The sequence below is a fragment of the Alnus glutinosa genome, chromosome 4 (assembly GCF_958979055.1).
Source record: "Alnus glutinosa chromosome 4, dhAlnGlut1.1, whole genome shotgun sequence".
Classification (NCBI taxonomy): domain Eukaryota; kingdom Viridiplantae; phylum Streptophyta; class Magnoliopsida; order Fagales; family Betulaceae; genus Alnus; species Alnus glutinosa.
Genome location: NC_084889.1, coordinates 30,762,562 through 30,781,484, shown reverse-complemented (window position 1 = coordinate 30,781,484; position 18,923 = coordinate 30,762,562). Strand labels below are relative to the sequence as shown.

The window sequence follows — 18,923 nt, the reverse complement described above, 5'->3', positions numbered from 1 at the left end:
CTTCTGCAAAATTCTGATTCTTCTCCAACATCTTTTTTTTTTTTTTTTCTTCCCAGATTTTTCTGCACCTCACCCACGTCCTTGCGCCTCTTTTCCAGGACCAGAATTCTGCACTTTCTTTTTTTCTTCTTTTCACTTGTCTTCGCACCTGTGCTTCTTGTTCTCTTTGCTCACTTTATTTTTTTTTTTCCTCAACCCAACACCCGCACCCCATGGCCGAATCCCCTTTGGTCTCTTCTCCCATTACCACAAATTCCCCACCCACTATCGACAGTCCCATCACACAGAATCACTCACCCGCACCCCTCTCCAGCTTTGCCCAATCCATCACCTTCTACATCGATGACCCATTCACCGAACACCAGAAACCCACCGGAAAATCGGGCCTCTCTCATTGTTTCTGCCCATTTGGGTTCACGGGTTCACTACCGGCGGCGACCCAGTCCTCTAATCTCTCAAAATCTCTCATGGGTCTCACTGTTTCTCTCTTGATCTCTCTCTCCCCTAAATCTCCCTGTTTCTCTCCGGGTCTCTCGCCCTCTCTGTGGCTCGGACGAGAAAGAAAGAGCAAGAATAGAAGAAGAAAAGAGAGGAGGGAGGAAGGCTCGGGAGATTGGGAAAGAAGAAAGGAGAGAAGGAAGAGCGCGTGTACTGAAGAAAGAGAGCGACGGGCAAGAAAGGAACACAGAGGGAGAGGGAGAAAATATTAATCAAAAAAATCTTAACAGATGAACAGTGAATAGGTTAACATTGCTTATTCACTGTTCACTGTTAGAGAAAAAAAAAAAAAAACTAAAGAACTGCTGAAGAGGAAAAAAGGGCAAAAATAGTCAAATTTGACTATTTTGAAGAATTTAACTCCTGCTGGAAATGCTCTAATTAAACAGAGGACAGAAATGGAGTCCCACTCTGTTCCATCCAAACAATTTGTTTAAGAATTTCCAGACAGTAGATGGGCTTATTAGAACACAAACTTGTACTTTCAACCCCAGTGTGATGGCTTTCTTGAATAGTGCCATAATGTCTGCACTCTATACTAACATGCAAGGAGGGTGCCAATACCTCAGAGAAAAAATAAAAATAAAAATGAAAAATTTATTTTACAATCCAAGTACTAATATTATTATTATGCCTGGAATTGCAGAATATACAAAGTTTGACAAAGAAAAGAAAGAAAGACCAATTCTCATCTAACACCTACCCTCTTTGATAATCTCATGGAGCATGGGTTTAGAAGCATTTGCTGGTGAATTCTCTGCATCACCCACTATGCTTGTACTTGCTGATGGGTTGTAATAGCTTGCAGAGGTTCCTTTGTTTGCAACATCACTCATTAAGGTGGTTTCATCATCAAATTTCCAGTCAGTCAAATATCCAGGCCTTGAAGTCACAGAGCTCACTTCCATTTCTCCTGAAAGCATTGCCACCACACGCGACATTGACGGCCGTAACGTTGGGGATGCTTGTGTGCACAAAAGAGATACTCCTATCATGCGTTTTGCTTCTTCCTCATTGAACTCTGATAATGTGGAGTCCATAAGATCAATTTCACTGTTGTTTTCATGCAAGTGCCAAGCCTGAGAAGGATATGTGTTATCAGGCTTCAGAATATATTAGTATCACAAATTGTTACAATGAATCAACTTTGTAAGGAATATACTAAAGAGGTGGTGGATGTGAGCAGTCCAGTCCAATTGTTTCAACGAGTCTTAACGGTTCAGAAAATAGTACAAACCTGTTGGAAGTGAGTATTCTAATTGTTTCAATGAGGCAACTATATTTGCACCATATCTAGATAAATCTAGCCCATTTTCGAAACTCTTCCTCAAACTCATTTTGTGATTCTAAGAAATCACTCTGTTTTAAGCACTCTTATGAAAATGTGTCGTGGCATATGGATAACCAACACATCCAGATTGACATTTCACTATCAATGGAAGTTAGTGTAAACTCCATAAATCAGGATCATCACAAATTATGAATAAATGTGAAAGAACAAAGTAAAATAAAACTTCTGTCTTATCTTGAATTTCAAAAATAACTTTGACAGAGGCCATTTCATAGAAAGTAGCGTCTTACTAGGGGAGATTTGGCTACAGAGACGCATTTCATTTCCTATTAAGTGCAAACTGGACTCATTTTTGGATGCTCTATATAAGCATATAAAATTATTCTGCTGCCTTGAGACATCCAGAATTTCCTCCTAATATGATCCAAGTTTTAATCTTGTTTCAATATGTATAGGTGTGGATGGTCATGACTATCACTAACCTGGAACCCATAGCTACAGAACGATAAATGCTACTGAACTTTTTGAAGTGGACTGAAAAGTCCATCTCATTAGAAGACAGATGACAATGTAAACACGGAGCACAAAAATATTGTTCATACCCATTCAAGAAGATAAACTTTTTCTTCCTCCAAGCTTGGGTCAGAATTTGGCCTCCCGCTAACAATCTCTAGAGCCACAACACCAAAGGCAAACACATCAGCTTTCTCTGTAAGGTGCCCACGCATGGCGTACTCCGGTGCAAGATACCCACTACATCAGTAACAATCATATGCACAATTTAGTACAAGATAACTTATAAAAAAAGACAAAATAAAGGATTATATAGTTCAGAAAGACAAGGTGCCTAAATAAGCCTTATGATCTTACAATGTTCCTGCAACGCGGGTGCTTATGTGGGTCTTTTCATCATCATAAAGCTTGGCCAAGCCAAAGTCTGATATTTTGGGGATGAGATTAGAGTCAAGCAGGATATTACTGGCCTTCACATCTCTGTGTACAATTCGAAGTCTTGACTCCTCATGAAGATATGCTAAACCTCTTGCTACACCCAAGCATATATCATAACGTGTTGACCAGTCGAGATTTAAACTTCTTTTTCCTATAAAACTTAATCTGCTTAATACATAACACACACACACACACACACACATATATATATGGAGAGAGAGAGAGATTCACATACCAAATAACGCTTGATCAAGACTTCCATTCTCTAGAAACTCATAGACAAGTAGTCTTTGATCTCCCTCAATGCAACATCCGATCAATTTCACAAGGTTGTATTGTTGCACAGCAGATATAGTAGCAATCTCAGTTATGAACTGGTTATTTCCTTGGTGTGATGCTACAGATAGTTGCTTCACAGCAATTACTCTCCCATCTTTAAGTGTTCCCTATTTAGTACAAAGTTTCAGAAAAAAAAAAAAAAAAAATGCGACGGAAAATATTTTAAAAAACAATTAGTAGGATGATTTTGATCTATCAATGTAAATAGAAAATGATTGTCTGGCCGAGTAGGGTCGATGGCTTAAATACTTTTAATTTACACCACTTACAATCTATGCAGAACCAAACCAGACAATATCCATTTATAGATAAAACTTATGAGGATAAAAGTCCAACATTGTAGTTGCTTATTTTCACCATGAAATTTTATGTCCAGTCTAATCGGTTTCAATTTAAGCCTCATACTTCAAAGGAGAAGTATCAGGCAGGGACGACAAGGTTACCCCATCTAAATGTTCTGCCAAGAATTAGCCTGCTTTCATTTGGGCCACAACTTCAATTTTTAAATTCAAAAACTTGTTTCCAGAGTATTTTTTTTTCCTCCTTTGATACACAATACATCTAGCAAACTATAAATTACCAAAAAGATCAATCTATAGATCTCATTGCATAGATCAGGTAAAAAGCCATACAAAATGTCCAGAAAAGAACAAAACAAGAATGAACCCAGTATCTGATGCTCCTAGCAAAACTTAACGAAAAATCGTCCTGTGTGTTAATGATACTCAATTATTCAGTCAGAACCTCCTAATACCAGAGCATTTTGAAAATATTATATTCTCACTAGATGTGATTCCTCAAAATTCTCTGCCCTCCATCAAATGTAATTACTCATCTAATGATTCCCACTGTTATCAAATCTAACATACATCGGCCAGGTGCGATTTTTCTTAAACATTCCATTTCAACAATCGAGAAAGAAGTTCCCAAACTTTACACCATGCATGAAAAAATTAAATTGCTGAGATGTTTAAAATTTCACTTTATATATATATATATATATTCGCAATCCTTCACTCTCTATAAACTTTTTCTGTTAATCACTTATTTTTAATACCAAAGTCTAGCCAATTGAGATATAATGCTATATAATGGAACTCGTTTGAGCATAGAATGCTTTCTTCTTTTAGTATACTGAGCAAGAACAAGTTGCATTGAAGAGTCCTAATTCCAAGGTAGCCCTAAAAAAGGAATAAAAACCATAATTTTGAGTATGTGTAACCAGACCAAAGAAAGCTAAAAAAAAAGTGTAAAGATTTTATAATATGGCAACTTATACTAGTTTGAATTTGGGAAAATGACGTGAATCAGAAAAATAACTACAAAATATGTTTCTTCATTTGATTAAGAACTTTGAATATCTTTCAACTTCAAAAGATAACCATAATAGAAAATGCATGTGTAGTAGAACTAGTAGAAGAAACAGAAAAGGGCTTATGGATATCATAGGACAGGGAACCCCTGCAATTGGGGATCCCTCCTCTTATCCTTACCCCCTTCTCTTTGGGCAAGGGAGTCCCTCTCACAATCTCCCTGTTATTGCCCCGCCCCCTCTTTTTGGGCAAGGAATAACAGGGAATCCGGATCCGGATATCGTATTATGAATCTTTAAATATTTTCGTATCACTTTACTTCTACAACAATTGCAATTTCCATAATCTTGCTAATCACAAGCACAAGATACCATAGTAAGGAGTGCATGCAATTTCACAAAACAGAAAGGCAGGAAATATAAGGAACATTAAATAAAAGAAAAGAAATGGTGAAAAGGTGATGTTGCTAGCTGTGCTTCATTACTTCTTGGAAAGTGCAATAGATATATAACAGCTCTAGATTTATATCAGATAGTCAACTAAATTTTTGTCCACTGACATACGTTCAACCACTTACCTTAAAGACAGGTCCAAATCCTCCCTCTCCAAGCTTATTAGCAGGATTAAATTCTTCTGTAGCTGTCTTTAGTTCAGCGTAGCTGAAAGTGAATGTTCTAACAACTATTTCCAAGAGCTCTGCAATTTCAACATAAATACAGGTTGATCTACTTATCAATTTGCTTCAGTGATTTGTGAGTGAAAATGCAACATAGTTTTTACATGTTATATCGAGGATGTCTCCTCTTGTTAAGCAATAATCATCAATGTGTTTTAGTCCAAAATGTTGTTGGACTGAAGATGGGAGATTCAGTAGCAAGAACATATATAGAAAGTTGTCTATAGAATGGGGCTTTATCGGCAAAGTGTTACGTGCCTACGTAACGTCAGATGAAGAAAAATAAAAAAAAGATAGATTTTGATAGATTTTAGGGTGATTTGAGGTAGCCTGACCTCTCAAGAACAAACGTGAGTTTGCTAATATAATTCTTTTCATACTTTCAATAATCAAGCAACAAGTTATATAGACTTACAAGACCAAATAGAAACATAATTGAAAGACAATTCTTAGAGTTAAGTATGGCATCTCCTAATCTCCTACATATGATACGTTTACAACTTCTATACAATTCTAACAACTTTTATTTTTCAAATTAATCATTGGATCTGATGATTGATTTTAGGGACGACTTCACAAAAGGGTATCGAACTATACCGTGTTTTGACGGAAAGGTACTGAATTATCATTTCTGTCGAACCCGAGGTTTTAACTATCAAAATGAGTCCCAAAAGGGCATTTCGTCTGGTCTTGACGTTAAAACATGATGAAAGTCAAGTCACTTGACTTCCATGTAACCTTTTTAATGCGTTCTACCCGTTTTACCCTCACCTAAACAAATAAATTACGTCTCTTCCCACCTTCCCCGTTTACTCTCTCTCAGTTACACGCACGTAAACCACAAATAACCCAGATGAAAGGAACGAATGGTGAGCTCGAGGATGTAGAGCTCGCAGGCCTTGGCAAAGAGGATGGGGACCTCGGCAGAGATCATGCGCACGTTTGTGTCCTGCATGACAAGCATACGTGACTGGCCTAGGCACTTTCGACAATTTCACTGTTGCCGGCATCTTAGAATATCAGTCTTCAATATCCATTCAAAAGCTTCCACTCTTTCGGCCGGTTCTCCCCCCTCTCAACGGCACTTCCTGTTAAGACAAGAAGACCTTGCTGCCCAAGGATCCACAGACGATTCCGCAAATCAAACTCTTGAAGGCCACGCATCCGCAAACCATACATACCTTACACGTCCAGAAATCAGCATCCCTGTGATTACTCAGAATATACACGATTACATCGATCCCGAGTATCACGATCCTACAATCACGTACTTGTGATTCACTGCGACAGTCTTCCCCAAACGGTCATATACTGCCTTATATGACTAACGGCTATATGTTGCCTAATTCTGTTCTTCTTTTCTATTTTTTCTCCTGTTGTATTTCTTTCCTTGTATTACACATGTTAGCTGTATAGGAACGATTACCTTGTAACTTCCCTATTAAAGCAGATTCTGTAAAGCTCTCAAAACTTAATATATAGTGGACTACTTGCAGCTTGGAATTTAAGCTTCCAAGTCTGTCTTTCGTATTCTCTGTTTTTGCATGGTATTAGAGCCTCAAACGGTTCACACCAACCTTCGTCGTTTCCTTCCTCTTTTTTTTTTCAAATGGCAGAATCATCCAACACTGCTAATACTTCCGCATCACCACTCAATAACCCCAACTCTCCACCTCCAATGACAGAGAACATCACATCTCTCCCCATAACAAACATTCAATCTCACATTGCTCCCAAACTTCAACTGGATGAGCACAACTATATGGCTTGGGTCTTTCAGTTTCGACCTATCCTTCGCACCAATGATTTGATGGGCATTGTTGATGGCTCCGAGCCATGCCCTCCAAAATTCATCCCAGGTCCAACCAAGGACTCCCCTGCAAAACTGAATCCTGCTTTCACTCTATGGGAAAAGAAGGATCAATACCTTCTCAGTTGGTTCATTGCAACACTCTCTGAAAAAGTCCTCTCCACTGTCTATGGACTGGAAACCTCCCGACAAGTATGGTGTGCCTTAGCAAATCGTTTTGCTGCTCCGTCTAAAACTCGGATCCAGGAGCTGAGGCGCCAACTTCAAGGATTACGTCAAGGTATAAATCTTGCCCTGACTATGTTCATGCTGCCAAGACCTTGGCGGATCAACTGGCTATGTTTGGAAAGCCAGTGTCCGATGAGGACCTTATATCCTATATCATTGGTGGATTGAATCCACGGTACAATGCATTTATCACATCCTTTGCCTTGATGACAAAGGATGAATCCATAACCTTGGAAGACTTCCAGACGCTGCTGATAAGTCATGAACAGCTACTCAACAATCAAAGTGCTGATGCTGAAAATACTACCTTTGCGCTGCATGCACAGAAGACAAGTAATAGTCCTCACAGGCCACGATTCAACCCCACTCATAAGCAAAGTCAGCCCTGGTACTCCAACTCAAAACAGAATCAGACCCAGTTCTCACCTCAGTTCTCCTCTCAGAAAAAATTCATTCCAGGGAACTCATCTTCCCAAGGTAAGTCCAATTCTGGTTCTTTCACCCCAAATGACTCTAACCGACCTCCTTGTCAAATATGTGGGAAAAGAAATCATCAGGCATTAGATTGTTTCCATCGAATGGACTATGCCTACCAAGGGCGGCACCCTCCAAGTGAGCTAGCTGCCATGGTCTTTCACTCCAATGCCATCACTGAGGAAGAAGACTGGCTGGCCGACAGTGGAGCCAACAACCATATCACGGCAAACTTGGAAAATCTCTCCATCAACCAACCATACAATGGAACCGAGGCTGTCACAGTTGGTAATGGTGGTGGGCTCTCTATTACACACACTGGTTCTACTTCTTTTAATACCCCAAATGCTCTTTTACATCTTAAAAATGTTCTTTGTTGTCCTCAAGCCTCTGCAAATCTGTTATCCATTCAAAAATTCTGCAAGGATAATTGTTGTTTCTTTAAACTAACCGATTCTTATTTTCTTGTGAAGGACAACCTAACTGGGGAGATTCTCCTACAAGGGCCTAGTGTGGGTGGCCTTTATCCTGTCAACCTGAAAATTTTTTCTAAAAATAAGCTTCATAGGCTTACTGCCTTCTTGGGAGCAAAGACTTCATCCTCTACTTGGCATAAAAGACTTGGACATCCACACCACCGAATTTTTCAGCAAATAATGAGTTCAAATCAGCTTCCTATAGCATCCTCTAAGACTGACTCAGTTTGTATAGATTGTCAACTTGCTAAGAGTCGACAACTACCCTTTCCCAAATCACAAACTGTTACTCATGCCCCTTTAGAGCTTGTTCATAGTGATATTTGGACCTCCCCTATTTTTTCAATAAGTGGATGCAAATACTATGCTATTTTCATTGATGATTTTTCACGATACTCTTGGTTATTTCCCCTTAAAAATAAATCGGACATGCTTGAGTGTTTTATCAAATTTAAATGTTTAATTGAAAACCTTTTATCTTGCAAAATTAAGCAACTTCAAACTGATGGAGGTGGAGAATACACCTCACATCCTTTTAAACAATTTTTGACAACACATGGCATTCATCATAGAATCACATGCCCTCACACATCCCAACAAAATGGGATTGCTGAAAGGAAGCATAGACATGTCATTGAGACAGGTCTAGCTCTCCTTGCTCAATCCCATTTACCACCCAAATATTGGGTCGAAGCTTGTCTCACGGCGGTGTATCTCATCAACTGCATGCCCCACAAACCCTGCATAATGTTGCACCATACACTAAACTTTTTAAGGCCGAACCATCATATTCTGACTTAAGGGTCTTCGGCTGTGCCTGCTACCCCCTTCTTCGCCCATATAACAAACACAAGCTTGAATTTCGAAGTAAACAATGCATTTTTTTAGGGTACAGTTCAAACCATAAAGGTTATCGATGCATGGACCCTACTACTTCCAGTGCCTATCTCTCACGAAATGTAGTCTTTGATGAGAACCTCTTCCCTGCTCAAAAAAGGGCCACTGCTGCACAGCCTTCTGCTCAGGAAATCTCCCCTGCCAACAGTTTTGGTCTGCTACCCTCACATTTTTATTCTATTAACTCTCTGCCCACTACGCACACACAAAACACTTCTGTCACTTATACTAATGCTGCAGGAATTGTGCCCCCTACTACTGCGCCTGACACACTCCATTTAGACAATGTGGCCACTAATGAGGACAACACCACCTCTTCTCAACCAAGGCCAGCCTCTCCTTCTACCAATCCAGCCATTCCTGCAACCGACCTCCCTCTGCCTGATCTACCAGTCAACACGAACACTGCAGACCTACCAGCATCACATTTACCGAATCCCCCACAGGACTACCTATCCCCTGATAATGAACCTGTTGTCATTGTCCCTAACCCCCAACAGGTCTCTTATCCTCAAATAAGTTCATCTACAGTCCCCTTAACCCACCGTGTCACTCGATCTCAAACAGGCAGCCTTAAGCCCAAATCCTTCCCTGATTTTAAACTCTACAATGCTACTAAACACCCCTTAAAACTTTTTCCTTGCTACCACTCTACCTCCCGAACCAACCACTTACAATCAAGCTGCTTCTAACCCTCACTGGCGTGCAGCTATGGAATCAGAATTCCAGGCCTTGTTGGACAACCACACTTGGACCCTTTGCCCGAGACCTTCTCACCGCAACATCATCAAGAACAAATGGGTCTTCAAACTCAAACAAAAAGCCGATGGAACTATTGATCGATACAAGGCCCGGCTCGTTGCAAAGGGCTTTCAACAGCGTGACGGCATCGACTATCATGAAACTTTCAGCCCGGTAATCAAACCTGCCACAGTTCGGCTACTCCTAGCACTTGCCCTCAATTTCAACTGGCCTCTCAAACAGCTTGATGTCTCCAATGCTTTCCTCCATGGAGTACTCACTGAGGAGGTGTTTATGGAACAACCACAAGGTTTTGTTCATCCTCGCTACCCCAACCATGTGTGCAAGCTCGGTAAGTCACTCTATGGCCTCAAGCAAGCACCAAGGGCCTGGTTCCATCGCCTATCCGAAGCTCTTCTCGACCGAGGTTTTGTTGGCTCTAAGGTGGACACGTCCTTATTTTTTCTTCATACCTCTTCCCTTCATATTTTCCTACTTGTGTATGTTGACGACATTATTGTCACAGGCAATAATCTGCCTGTTATTAACAATTTGATCTCAAGCTTGCAGGCCGAATTCAATCTCAAGGATCTTGGTAATCTATCTTATTTTTTAGGCATTCATGTACACCACGATCCTCAACATTTGCATCTCAGTCAATCCAAGTATATTGTGGACCTCCTTTGTCGTGTCCACATGGATGGAGCTAAGCCTTACTCAGCCCCATGCACTTCCGGAAAGCGACTCACAGCCTCTGATGGCGACCCCCTTCCAGACCCCACATTATATCGGCATGTCATTGGTGCTCTTCAATACTGCACGCTCACCCGGCCTAATATTTCTTTCACTGTCAACCAGCTTTGCCAGTTTCTCCATTGCCCCACGACTGCTCACCTCAGTGCAGCCAAACGGGTGCTACGCTACTTGAAAGGCACCCCCGATTTTGGACTACTCTTCACCAAAGGATCCCTCAGTCTACACGCCTACTGCGACTCGGACTGGGCGGGGGACCCCTCTGATCGCAGGTCTACCGGTGGCTATGGCGTTTTTCTTGGCTCCAGCTTGATTTCCTGGCATGCAAAGAAGCAGCCCGTGGTCTCCCGTTCCAGCACAGAAGCAGAATACCGTTCCTTAGCCGTGACCACTGCCGAACTCTACTGGCTCCGGATGCTACTCCGAGAACTCCAAGTTCCTCTTCCAGCTCCTCCACGCATCTGGTGTGACAACATGGGTGCCATTGCCTTGGCCTCAAACCCCATCTATCATGCCCGAACCAAACATGTTGAAGTGGACTACCACTTCATTCGGGAGAAAGTGTTGCATAAAGATCTTACCATTAGCTACATTTCCACTCATGACCAACGTGCAGACATATTTACAAAGGGGCTCACCTCTGCCCGGTTTCTCTTCCTGCGTGACAAGCTGATGATTGTTGCACCCCCATCAGCTTGCGAGGGGCTGTTAAGACAAGAAGACCTTGTTGCCCAAGGATCCACAGACGATTCCGCAAATCAAACTCTTGAAGGCCACGCATCCGCAAACCATACATACCTTACACGTCCAGAAATCAGCATCCCTGTGATTACTCAGAATATACACGATTACATCGATCCCGAGTATCACGATCCTACAATCACGTACTTGTGATTCACTGCGACAGTCTTCCCCAAACGGTCATATACTGCCTTATATGACTAACGGCTATATGTTGCCTAATTCTGTTCTTCTTTTCTATTTTTTCTCCTGTTGTATTTCTTTCCTTGTATTACACATGTTAGCTGTATAGGAACGATTACCTTGTAACTTCCCTATTAAAGCAGATTCTGTAAAGCTCTCAAAACTTAATATATAGTGGACTACTTGCAGCTTGGAATTTAAGCTTCCAAGTCTGTCTTTCGTATTCTCTGTTTTTGCACTTCCTTCGTCACAAATTTCATGGCCAAACTCCGTAGCTTAGCAAGTGCTCAATTCCCGACAAATGTCCCCCAGAAGGTTGACAAGCGCTTTTTCTTCACAATAGGCCTTGGAACAAGCCCCTGCCACCAAAACCAAACCTGCCAGGGGCCTAACGGAACAAATTTTGCAGCTTCTATGAATAACATATCTTTTGCAGTCCCGACCACTGCCCTCCTCCAAGCCCATTTTTTTGGGCAATCCAAATGGAGTTTATCGGCCTGACTTCCCGACCAGTCCGACATTTCCTTTTAACTACACAGGCAACCCGCCGAACAACACGATGGTCGGAAATGGGACAAAGCTAGTGGTTCTGCCTTTTGACGCTAGTGTGGAGCTTGTCATGCAGGACACAAGCATTCTTACTCGGCTTCTCGCTGTGGTTAAGAAAATAGACATATGGTGCAGTTTCATATGGTGCAGTTTCAATGATGAGAATTTGTTTATAGTAAACTTTCTTGATCGAGTTGAGACTACTCTGTTCTTTTGGTGATTGAGATGCCAATCGTGTGTGGGTGCAGTGTGTTTTCTGTGTTCGTCCTGCGTCGAGACTACTTAAAGGAATCCATATTTCTTCTCTTTACCACGGTAACAACTAATTAACAATGGTACGTAGAGCTTAGAAATTTCATAATATTGTACGTAGTTGCTTTATAAGGCACGCACGTCCCAACTCCAAGCATGAAATAAATGGAGGGAGGTGCGCAACTGGATAGCCTTTGAATGCCATAATAAGTTACAAAAAAAACATTTGGGCTTAGCAAGGATGGATGGGTGAAGTTGGTAATGCCATAATGGCAGTTAATATGGGAAGCATGTTTGGGCTACCCCAGTTGATCGAATGGTTTCGAGAAATCTCAATCCAAATGGCCTTATCCAACCCCACCAAGAAGACTGGACCCATTCACGGTCAGACCACCTTTATCGGATCCAAACACAATAGACTTGTCAGTTATAGAATTCAGTAGTACTAGTACTACCACTTTGTTGTCATATATATATATGAATTAATCTCCGCCGACTCTTAATTGCCATTTACACATAATGACACTTTTCATATTAATTTACATCGGGCGAGAGATCAGAGGTGTCGAAGCTCATTGTTAAGCAGTGCAGTTTTCATCTTCTGGGGTGTGTTCGCTTTCTCATGTTACAGCAATCGTTTTTTCCTGTGAAGATGGTGCATCCAAAGACAAAACCCACGTGGCTCTGTTACACTCTGTTTTAGGAAGCTAAAACAGAGGAGATTTCATAAATGAAAATTTGCTATTTAAAAGGCTCTCAGAACCATTCCTCAAAGCACAAAAATGGATATCTAACTTACAAATGATAATCCCATACTTGTTCCACGTACCAGTCCACACTCACCGCACCACTACTTCACTGCACCACCACTTGACTTCACTGCACCAAATGTAGTCACAGCACATGTAGTCAGGCGTGTGGCCATGGGAAGCTACGGTATTGAAGCCAATGTTGAAGGAGTGGTTCAAGAACTTCGTGTACAACACTGAATTGTTTTCTTTTCCTGCTTGTAGAACATTTGTGATGCTGCACTGAGATTTGAACTCTTCTCAACTAAACTGTCCAGTTTCTCACCTCGTGCAAGTACACTGTCAATAGTTTTATGAAGGATAATTTTAGTTTCATCCAACTCCCTCTGAATTTTTAACAACTTGTCAGCCTCCGTAGGATCCTGGAATTTTGTCAAAGCTTCACTCAGATAGGGCCATGATTGGGTCTTATCTGCTTGTGCAGTCTTCCATGAATCACCAAAATTTTTCTGATACTCATCTAGCAACTGATTGAGCAGAGAAAAGGCACTTCAAACTGGGTAGTGATTATCCATAAAGCCCAATTCACAAAGGCCATTACTCTTCGTGCTGGACGGATTGGCGCTGGGAGGGAGGGGTGCGCCTGGCGACGGTGCGAGAGACGAAGACGATGAACTCCTTCACGCTCGACCTTTGGAAGTACCCGAAGTGTCTCACGTACAACGCCTGCGCCAAGATCACCGGATCCGACCCCTCTGGACTGCACTTCAGCACTGCCAACGCCGTGATCTTCATCTCTCTGTCTCTGTCTCTGTTACAGGTTTGGATGTTGATTGCTGTTAAATCGTCATATCTTGACTGGTTGTCATGGTATGAGGTTAACTCGGTCGGCTACGAGGTGTTCTTGTTGCTGCTGCAGTTCTTGAATGTCATTTGTTCGGTTGAGATCGGGTTTTAATCGGGTCGGATTTGAGTTTTCAGGCCATTGAGTTTTCCAAACTCTCTTTCTTGAAAACGACGTAGTATGGTGAGTTGTTTGTTTGGACAGGATGGGTATTCTGGCTTAAATAAATTACGTGCATGCACGTGACTCGACTTCCATCATGTTTTAATGCCGAAATCAGACGGAATGTCTTTCTGAGACTCATTTCGATAGTTAAAACTCCGAGTTCGACAGAAATGATAGTTTAGTAACCTTTCATCAAAATGCATTATAGTTCGATACCTTTTTGTAAAGTTGTCCCTTGATTTTAAATTTTTTTTTTTAAGTTGTACAAGAGTTATATAAAAGTTGTAAATGAATTATATCTCTAGTACTTAACACAATATGCAGCACGCAAAGGCCACCTCACTAATAAATAAATAATATAAACTCACACATAGGCATAAGTTCCATATTTCTACTATGTAGACTAAAAATTAATGAAGTTCGACAACTATCATAGATGTACAATATGATTTTTGACTTACCCGCATAATCATTGGTTGGAAGCTGTTTTCTTCTTCGAACAATATAGAAAGCCACAAAAACAGACAGAAGGCTTAAAACTCCAGCACCAACAACGACACCTACGTACAGACCAGTCCTATTCTTGTTGCTTGGGGGTTTGTTACTAACCGGGGGTGTAAAATCTATACAAAAGCAAGGCCATCAACAACAATGGTACTAGTGTGTGAAAAAAGCAGTTCTTAATCCTCTGAATTGCAACTACAATTTTTGCACTATATTACCTGGGGTAGCACTGATGGCTGAAATAGAAGGTCCATAAGTACCTTGACTAGGTATGCAGCAAGTTCCTTTCCCAGCCCAAAAGAGATGGACTTCAAGGAAGTTTTCTGATACCTGGACCTGAAATACCCTTAGAATGGCTTTTGAGACTCCACCAGCCTCCTTTTTAATGTCAAAATCCTTTAAAACAAGATTCCCCTGGAATAAACAAAGTCAAACCATGAAACAAAACACAAATGATGTCAATATTCATCATATTCAAGGTAATTTCTTGATTGATGTATAAGATGGTCACTAAATTTGTTAAGACACTTTTTTCTGTTTTGGTTGAGAAATATCCATCATGATCTCTTAAAATTGGCATTCTACTAATAGATTTTCTTAACTATTGATGAGGATTTTTTTATATCAGTATTTATCACTTATCATTTATCATAAAAAATAAAAAAGGTAAGAAAAATAATATATATTGGGTTGAAAGAGCTTAAAAGGTAATGAAAAATGATTTCAAAAGACAACAGTTTTGAGGGTGGTGACATGCAGGGGACAGAAACCGTCCCTTTGCAAGCTCTTTTTGATAAAAAAAAATCAAATTTAATCAAAAACTGTCATTTAATATCACATCAAAGGACAGTTTTTAATTAAATTTGATTTTTTTAACAAAAAAAAGTCCGTTGGGGGACGGTTTTTCGTCCCCCAACAATCATTTCCCCGGTTTTGATTCTAAAACAATTCAATAATATGATTTAGACCTGGATATAAATATCGAAGACACGCCTCCCAAGACTTTGCCACGTGGAATTGCCTGGAAAAGCTAATTCTACAAACTGGAGCCTTACAGTGTAGTTTCCGTTCTCGAGCCCCAAGCCATAGTACCTTAATGATGAAGCAGAGAGTCGAGTTGTCTGGAACAACTCTGATAATGAATTACTTGTGTACAAAGTAGTATTTGTGTCCGAAGTAGTATTTGTGTACAAAGTACTTGTGTTCCCAGGATTACTGTTCCCAGTGAAATATCCAACATTGCTAACAGCCCACCTGTCTGTGTTGGTCACATAATACGTGGCTGGACCAAGTGTCTCGTTTTCCCTCTCATAGACAATACCATCAAAAGATGTAATCTGAGGACCACCACACTTAATGCTAAAGTTATTATCTGAAATCCAATACAAAAGAAGCACTTAATCAATGTGTAAGCTTAGAACAGGTAATTAAATGTACAAGGTTGGATCATGTATATCCTGATGTGTTTATAAGCATGTTATGCATTTCAACACTGGATATGGTTGAAGTTAGAAGCCTAATTCAAGTCTACTAGTCCTTTACTATGAAACTAAAATGTCAGGTGTAAAATTGTTCAGTTCATCTTTTAAGTTCAATTTTTTTTTTTTTTTTGTTGGTAAATTAGTTGTGATGCATAATAGCCAATGTTAGCCCTTTAAAAAGATATGTCCAGTCCATTTTTCGTAACTATTTAAAGATCAGGAATGCTTCCTGATTGTACTGTATCCATATCAATGTTTGGTGAAAATTTGAAGATGGATCACTTGTATTCTCCTTAGAAACACCATCCTAGAGTAGAATCTTCTCCTTGTTTACCTTAGTACCTACTAATCCTTTCCATTCTAGTAATCAAGAGTATGCTTTTAACTGTACTTACATATTCCAAGGCCTCGATTGCAAGGAAAGCTCCGTTGTAGGCAGTTCAATCCTGAAGGCAAACCACTAATGCAGAAGGAAATGAACTTAGACAAAGAATATTGTATTTAATGTTGCACATGAAATGCAAATTATAAGCAGCATATCAGATTCATACAGAATATTCTTATTGGGATTAAGTTTAACTCCTGATAAGAGAAATGCTCCCTTGGTGATATGCAAATAAGCATTCTCCTAATAATACTAACTCATGATTACGGCTGTCAATTTTTTACACGACTCACGAACCCGACACGAAGTTAAACGGTTAGAGTTAAGCTTAAAAGGGTTGACCCGTTAGACCCGTTTAATAAATGAGTCATTAATGGGTCAACTCATTTGACCCATGGGTCGACCTGTATACTTTTTTTTTTTTTTTTTCAACATTAAAAAGTAAACATAAACAATCACGTTACCTCTTTCTTTCTCTCACTGTCTAAAGAGTAAAGACTAAACTAAAAAAATTTCACAAAATACAAAACAAGTCTTGTTTTTTTATTGAGTTAGAACTTGAACCAAAAAGACAAAGACTAAAAAAAAATAGTCGAGTGTTTTTCTTCTTCAAGTTTTCGAACTCGAAGTTAAACTAAAACAAGTAAACAATAAAACAATGCTTCATACTTTCAATTGTAGAGTAATATGATTATTCAAACAAGATGATTTTTTTTAGTTTATTTTTGTGTTTTTATTTTTATTTTTATAGACTTTATTATATAATGGATCAAACAGGTCGTGTCAAGATTGACCCTTAACGAGTTGGCGGGTCAAACGGTTTGACCAAAACCCAACACGTGAACCCATTTTGCTAGCCCTACTCATGATATCCCCATGATGAAAGAGGGTTTTTTGAATGGGATATGTGTTTGGTTGTCTAATGCAAGATAGACTAGATAGTAATTGCAATCACTACAAGTACCTAGGATATTCAAATCGATCCTCGACAGGACAGCAAATTTCCATGAAGAGAAATGTGAAATTTAGGAAAAATTGATTTTATATTTGTTGTTAAATCTAACCTTATCTTTTTTCTTTTGTTTTTTGAGATAGAAATTATTTCACAGAGTAAAGTTTCCTATATTTTCCATGTACTCAATTGGGATTTGATAGTCCCCCTTGCTAGGTATCAAATTGCCTAAATGCTCTAGATTAGTTTCCAATGTCCTGTATTAGGAGAACATAGATAAGATGATCAGGCAGGACAGACATTTGACCGTATAAATCTCATTAAGATGACATAAAATGAAATGAATTCTTGACCCCTTCTAATTCATAAAATGAATTCTTCAATTTGCATATTTTGGTACCCAATGACTAGTTAGCTGTTGAAGTTTGTGACGGAATCTCCCTTAACAGATCTAAGTTTGAAACAATGTGTAGATATAGCTACAAATATTTAGGTATCGCATATTTTTTCTCCTGGCCTTTCAGTTATCCCATATTTAATACCATTGATTTGGCTATCACATGATAATATTACACCATGACACAAGAATACCACAGAGGTAAAGGGAAAAAAAAAAAAAAAAACGCATAACAATCTGAAGCATGGGATTGTTCTAACATATAGAAGTAGTGGCATGAGGAAGATTAGGGATGATGTGATTTATTTATCTGTAAGCTTAACTATGCTTAATAGACCAGTTTGGCTTCTTCTCCATCGGTTACTTCCTTACCTTGCCATGTCACGCTCCCACTCCAATAACGACCCCCAGTGGTCCACTCCTTTTAATGGACATGTTAAGTAATTTACATGCTAGACAACAGCTAATTAGTTTCTATTTATAATTTAATGCCAGTAAAACATTATAATTATCAGAAGAAAAGAGTTAATGATGATATGTGCCCCACAGAAAAAATTAAAATATGAAAAATTTGTTACAAAATGTACGCGAGGACAAATTAATTAGCATGTTGAGAGGCTCGTGATTTATTAGTTTCGAACTCCCTCATGGCCATAATTGACAACTTAAGTAGTTTACAAGAGCCATAATACAATGAGAACAATAACATTTATATCTGGATTGGAAACAACAATTTGTTTTGTTCTAGATTCATCTGGGCAAAAAATTCAACCACCAAGTGTAGAAAATATAATATGAAAAGATTTACCTGATGTTTGAACTTTCTATTGTGAAGTTGTTGGAAACTACATTGCTGTATATATGATCTAAATGTCAATTTCATCATTAGTGAAACCAGAAGCCAATATGAAAAATTCAAGATTTTGTACGATTGTTAATAAATAAAAAAAAAATGTTATTCGAGAGTAGCAGGTTATAAATATTGGAAAAATAAATAGAAAATAGATAATATTCAAATATAATACACACTATCAAGTAAACAAAAACATACAGTTGTAAATTTTGTTCGTTGATCCAATCAGGAAAGCTTCCCAATAAATTATTGTACGACAAATCACTGCAAGCATAACATTACAAGGATGTTAGGTACATGCTCCATCCAATCAGTAAACAATGCCATGAATAGTAGTAATTAGGCATAAGCCAAGTGACATTAATGCATTGGAATAAACTTTTGACCCCTCAATTTTAAATTCAAAACCTCTATTTTCAAT

General features: G+C 39.3%; 1 protein-coding gene and 1 pseudogene across 2 annotated transcripts in view; both read right to left on the bottom strand.

Annotated features, from left to right (window-relative positions):
- Nucleotides 1-958: 958 nt before the first annotated feature.
- The window catches only part of LOC133865673 (probable LRR receptor-like serine/threonine-protein kinase At1g56140), a 32,794-nt gene continuing 14,829 nt past the window's right edge, over nucleotides 959-18,923 (bottom strand). For both annotated transcript variants that reach the window (XM_062302102.1, XM_062302104.1), the window contains 11 exons: nucleotides 18,701-18,766; nucleotides 18,458-18,502; nucleotides 16,311-16,375; nucleotides 15,403-15,806; nucleotides 14,653-14,848; nucleotides 14,392-14,553; nucleotides 4,970-5,088; nucleotides 2,976-3,186; nucleotides 2,660-2,891; nucleotides 2,392-2,542; nucleotides 959-1,577 (listed from right to left, as the gene is read on the bottom strand). In XM_062302102.1, the coding sequence (XP_062158086.1) occupies nucleotides 1,191-1,577; nucleotides 2,392-2,542; nucleotides 2,660-2,891; nucleotides 2,976-3,186; nucleotides 4,970-5,088; nucleotides 14,392-14,553; nucleotides 14,653-14,848; nucleotides 15,403-15,806; nucleotides 16,311-16,375; nucleotides 18,458-18,502; nucleotides 18,701-18,766 (2,038 nt within the window). In that variant the 3' untranslated portion in view covers nucleotides 959-1,190. The remainder of the gene's footprint in view (nucleotides 1,578-2,391; nucleotides 2,543-2,659; nucleotides 2,892-2,975; nucleotides 3,187-4,969; nucleotides 5,089-14,391; nucleotides 14,554-14,652; nucleotides 14,849-15,402; nucleotides 15,807-16,310; nucleotides 16,376-18,457; nucleotides 18,503-18,700; nucleotides 18,767-18,923) is intronic.
- Nucleotides 13,122-13,730, bottom strand: LOC133866940 (VAMP-like protein YKT61; annotated as a pseudogene).